We start from the raw sequence: 6,000 nt of genomic DNA, 5'->3' as shown, positions 1-6,000 counted from the left end.
GACCCAGCGCATGTGGGACAAGCTGTCTCTATTCTGTCTCTAAAATGTCAAAATGCATGTTGTCATGTTATAAGTGCCTTCTTGTAATTTCAAACAAAAGCAAACAAGAAAAATAATTTATAAATAACATTCATTTTTACCTCACTCACTTGTCCTTGTCTAGAGGACACCTTTAGTAAAAAGTGGAACAGTTTATCCCACTCTGACTAATCGAGGTTCAATCAAAGGCTTCTTTATACCAAGTCTGACTTTTTGGCACAAAAAGAAAGTAGTATTTGTTTAACTCTTGTCTTTTTGCACTTACCTGTGTAAGTCAGGTAAATAACCGTAAGGAAAACCACCCCCGCTGCCAGAGAAACGCCCAGAAAGAACAATGTCTGGAACTCCTGCCTGGTCAGTCTGTCCTTCAGATACTGCAGAAAGGCGTAAGCCTGAAGCAATGCAAATACACCTGCAAAAACACAAATGCAACATTAATCCACATACTCAAATTTTTCAAACACTTTCCCCAACGGTCCTGAATTCCTGGTGCTAAATCATGTAAATCAATCATCACTCTCACGGCCTGAGCAACAGAATACAGACAAACCAGTCTTACCTGCAGCAGCCATGTGCTCGCTCGTCCTGATGGGCTGGAAGCCAACAAAAGGGATCTGCATGGACAGCACCAACCCCACTATATAAAAGGTGCTGTAGGCTGAGATAAAGAGAAACAAGAAAAAAAAACTGAGATTTATCTGAAGCAAAGATGCTTACCAGAACTATCAAACTCAATGCCCCTACATGGTCACTGCGATAGTGTCTCAAAAAAGGGCTCTTATGTGAGCACTTAAAAGGACGGTTCACCCAAAATACGGTCTATACTGACTCACCACAATTACGTTCAACCTTGTCTGACTTCAGTGGAACACAAAAAGAGTAATTCTGAAGAATATGTCCTAGTGGTAGTCTTCCACAGAATTACAGTGAATGCTGACAGACTTTCACACATCAAAAAAAGTACACAAAAACACCTTAAAAGTATCCTGAAAGTGGTCTATAACTTCTGCACTTTATTTAAATTTTTTTATTAAAGGTACAGATCACCCAAAAATGTTAATTGTGTCATTAATTACTCGCCCTCATGTCATTCCAAACCCGACCTTCGTTCATCTTCGAAACACAAATTAAGATATTTTTGATGAAATCTACGTGCTTTCTTACCCTGTACAGACAGCAATGCAACTACCACGTTCAAAGCCCAGAAAGGTAGTAAGGAAATCGTTTAAAATATCCATGTGACATCAGTGGTTCAACCTTAATTTTATGAAGCTATGAGAATACTTTTTATGCACAAAGAAAACAAAAACAACTTTATTTAACAATTTATTCTCTTTCATGTCAGTCTTTAACGTGTGTTCATGAGAGTACCACGATGTACCTTTCTAGCCTTTGAAAGTGATGGTTGCAAAAGTGGTAGTTACATTGGTGTCCATGCAGGGTCAGAAAGTGCTCAGATTTCATAAAAAATATCTTAATTTGTGTTCTGAAGATGAACAAAGTAGGGCTGCCCCATAATAATTGACTAACCGTTAGTCGACAAGAAGAGGCTTGGTCGACCAAAATTTTATTAGTCGCTTAGTCACAGAAACAAAAAATCCACAGGAAGTGGCGAAGTCATGCAGTCTGTGACGGACAGATTGTTAACAGCTGTTCTATGTGGTAATATAGCACATCTGGCAGGACATCCAAACTCTCACCTATCATTCATCGACCTCAAATATGGCTGTCATCTAAAATATCTAAGCAGTAGCACCTTTACATGGCAGCTCCATTTAATGTTAATCTAGAAAAATCTGTGCTATTAAAGTGTCTGTACAGAGTGTGGAAGCTGAAGAGTAGCACACTTACTGCATGACAGATGGGGGCGCCGGTGCGGTCACTTGCACTTAAAATACTCCGTCATTTTTAGTCATATAGATAAAAGTAATGCATCTTGCAAATCTCTAAAGACTGCGTTGATTTGTGTGCACTCAAAAAAAAAACCCAAAACATTGCGCTTTTGTAAAATAATAAAAGCAAACAGAATGCACTTTCTGCCTTCTCGGGTCTCTGCGAACTTAAGCACGAAACTTTGAAACTCAGTGTATACTTGTCTTACAGACGTTAAAAATATAGGCTATCTATAGAGAGTGAAATGTCTACTTTTAAATAAACCAATTTAAATAGAAAAATATTCTCTGATTATATAATCTGTATGAAACATGTAGGCGCATCCACTACTGTGAAGATGAAAAATTGGTGTTGCTGACTTCATCTCTTAAACCAAAAACAAAGAAAACACTAGTTTATCAATAAATTGAAACTTGTGGTTTTTCCCTAAAATATTCATAATTATTATATCTGCCGGTGCATTGTGGCAAGCTTTCTTCGCGCGTGCTTGAGCGCTTATTAGGCTATGTAGGCAATTAACGGCTCATTATTATGATTTATTGTATATGGCTTATTAAACTAGCGACTGTCGACTAATCCTTAAAATGAACTACTACTAGTCGGCCAGAAAAATCGTTTTTTGGAACGACATGAGAGTAATTAATAACAGAATTTGCTTTTTCAGGTGAACTATCCCTTTAAATCTTTGTTTGTTCTGCATATAAAGCTATCATATGACTTCAGCAGACTAGGAATACAGCTTTTATTGTGCGAGCAGCACAATTCCTCAAAATATCTTTTTTTGTGTCCCACGGAAGTTATGCAGGTCTGAAACAACTTGAGGTCAAGTAAATCAGGGTTAATCTGAGTGAACTATCCCTCATCTCTGTGATGACCTGCTTATAATCCTCTATTATAAGTCACATACAATTAAAAAAAAAAATCATCTGCTGTAGAAATGTAGAAATGTAGAAATGTAAATACACCATTCAAAACGGTAAGACTTTTTTTTCCTTTTGGGAAAAAAAAAAAACATTTAGCAAGGGTGTATTAAATGTCTCCAAGGAGACAGTAAAAGATAATTACAATGTTTAAAAATAGATTTCTATTTAAATAAATGCTGTTTTAAACATACTATTCATAAAAGAATCACTAAAAAAAAGTTTCCCATAAATATTTCCACTGTTCTGTACCACTTTGCACCCTCCTGCTGCAAATGTTTCAAAACCTGCATTGAGGCACTCACAATATTGTTAGTTCTTATGATTAATTGCCTGTGCATTTCTCCCCATTTGCAAATTGCTGTGAATAAAAGAGCCTGCTAAGTAAATGAATGAAAAAGGTCTCTTTAAAGCACCACCACAATTTGCAAAGTCTAACTGACACGAAGCTATTGAGTTCACTTCAGTTTCGTTCTGGATTTACATTTGTCCAATGGCAGCAGTGGGTATGTGGGTCTGCCTGAAGCAGAACGGGGTTATGAAGGGAGACGAGGGGCCTCGGATGTCCCTGAATGCGGTCTAATCTGGGCTCCGTTCCCAGCAATACAAGAGCAGTTGAGTGAAAGAGTCGAACACCACAACAAGACAAAAATTCTACTCGAAGATGCACAGTATGTTATTTTGGATCAAGAAACAAACCCTTAGAAAGGAAAAGGTTGTATAACACAACAAATAAGCTATTTTAGAACACAATATACATATGTCAGATATCATACGTTTTCTACCTGTCTTTTATTATTTGCCAAAAATGACAAATACTGCACAATAAAACAAAATGGAGGGAAAACATTGATACGCCAGTGATGGAAAGCAGTCATTCCTAGAAGAATGACAAGCATAACAGTCTGTCACCCGTGCGATACTTGACTGACAGATCCGTGAAGTGGACCCCTACCTGAGAGACAGGTGTTGACAGCCTGTCAAAAGAGAGGTCCAAAACACACTGGTGCGAGCGTGTGTACATGAGAGACGGCGATACAGCTGCGCAGTAGAGGAAACCGAATCCGCTTATGACAGAGCAACCGGATGAGCTGTCAGCCTTTGAGAAGCATCAATTAAAGGCCAAACCGGGCCATCTTGACTCTAAAATGGGACGCTCTAATAAGACAATACACACGTAGCCCTTCAGACACGAAAACACACTTGACATTTTCTCATCCGTGGACAGCTGCTGGGCTGTTTGTGAAAGGAACTCTCCAAAGGAGATGGTAAAGAGCAGCGATTAAAAGAGTTCATTTAAGCGGTGACGAAATATACAAGGCCGGGAGTCACAAAAGTGGCTTTTTGAACATCTAGCTCTGGTACTTCCCAAGAGTGACTGTCGGAAGTGGAACTACACGCTTTAAAAGAACTTTTCCTTTTGCATTGGCACCTACAATGGGAACCCTGTGGTGACGCAATCTAGTCGTGTCATTTCAGTGCACCACACAATAGCAGCAACAACAAAGGATACCGATGGAAGACGCCAGGATTGAAGCTGTGCTTTTGTTACTCTTTGGATACTTTGTTGGTTTTATGTTGTTAACATGAGGGATGGAAAGGCGACATGCGAATCTGAGACAATAGAAGGAACAAAGAGTATTTTGACAACTCCAAATCTCTCTGGATGTCGTCAATGCGAGTTTCAAGAACTTCAGAACTATGCTGACAAGTTGGACTACTTCTGAAGTTCCTGATACGTGCATTACTTCCTGCAGTTCTGCAGCATGAAAGCCGTTCTTACAGATCCATAGTATCTGACTAAAATCTATTCTACATCAGCTTATTCTGGCCAAGAATCACCCAATTAGACAGAAAGAGATTATCAGACCGGGTAAAAAAAAAACTAGATTGGATGCATTACATGACATTGAGGGACAAGTTTATCTTAAAGGGGACATCAGATGCTGATTCTCCACAAGTTGGTATTCTTTAGGGTCTTCGTAAAATATCCACAACATATTTTGGATAAAATTTCTCAATCGTTGTTTTAACAGCACCTTTTTACCTTGTCATATGGCTGAGTGATATGGCAAAAAATTTAAATCTTGATTTTTTTTTTTTTTTTAGAACGTTTGATCGTTTCTCTCTTTTTTTTTTCCCCCATTTTTAGCTAGTCCACCTAAAAATGTAACTACAACATGATTCAAGTATTTTTTTCTTTACTAACCCATTTGACTGCGTTGCACTTGTGTCTCTTCCAGCGTCTAATGTATGAAACGGTATTCTGAAAACGCACCACTCAAGTTAAAAGTTCACTCCGACCTTCTTGCATGTTTTTCCAATTCCACTGCCCACGTCGCATCTTTGTCAACACAAAAGCGCATCTGTGTGAATGGCGCCTGGCGATAGGAGCGCGTCACACGTGAGCGGTAAATCACGTGTGCTGATATGCAGATGGATCGTTGTTTTCTCTTTACTGCTATCATTGGCAAATTGACAAAATGTCTAAATATAACATTTGGTAAAGTTTCCAGCCCTACCAGCCCTACCTTGTCAAAAAAAATAATAATTGTTTCAGCGCATATCTCTTTAAATGATAATGAGCTACTGCTCACCCTGCCCCTCTCTTCCGTTTTTTGTGTATTGGGTGTAGGGTTGGGCGATATATCAAATATTAGTGATAATATCGCAATAATTTTGACTACTATGTAAAATATGAAAATATCATGAATATCGACTACCAAGCAAGCATTCATGAGTGCGGTTGCCAGATATCAAGAGTTGCCAGATATCTTCTCTTAAACCAGAGACATTTGACAGACTTGTGTTCTTAGCTAAAAATTTATCCCAGTTTATTTATTTCCCTCAGTTACACAGTGTAAATTGTGAATTGCATGCAGTAAAAAAAAAGTTGAGTTACAAACGGTTACAAAAGCGCTCATTTAATAAAAAGCAGTAAATTTGCACTACACATTTTGTATTTACTTTGTAACAATAGCTGTCCTATCTAAAGCGTTTTTGTTGTTATTTTTTTAATGGGGGCAAAATAAAATTATGTTTATTATTATTTAACAGCAAATGCAAACATAGAGATGTATACCAGAGATCGTAAAAATTGACAATATCGAGATATCTTTTTTATATGATCACCCAGCCCTAACTGAAT

The 6,000-nt window shown here is 38.0% G+C and overlaps 1 protein-coding gene across 1 annotated transcript in view; it reads right to left on the bottom strand.

The window, feature by feature from the left end:
• Positions 1-6,000, bottom strand: part of stt3b (STT3 oligosaccharyltransferase complex catalytic subunit B) — a 58,352-nt gene that overhangs the window by 16,270 nt on the left and 36,082 nt on the right. Inside the window, exons 6-7 of the mRNA XM_051131627.1 lie at positions 599-697; positions 305-451 (exon numbers count right to left, since the gene is read on the bottom strand). Coding sequence (XP_050987584.1) covers positions 305-451; positions 599-697 — 246 coding nt within the window. The remainder of the gene's footprint in view (positions 1-304; positions 452-598; positions 698-6,000) is intronic.

Source organism: Labeo rohita, chromosome 16 (genome assembly GCF_022985175.1).
Source record: "Labeo rohita strain BAU-BD-2019 chromosome 16, IGBB_LRoh.1.0, whole genome shotgun sequence".
NCBI lineage: Eukaryota > Metazoa > Chordata > Actinopteri > Cypriniformes > Cyprinidae > Labeo > Labeo rohita.
The sequence above is the reverse complement of the archived record's forward strand: the minus strand, read 5'-3'. Positions and strand labels throughout refer to the sequence as shown.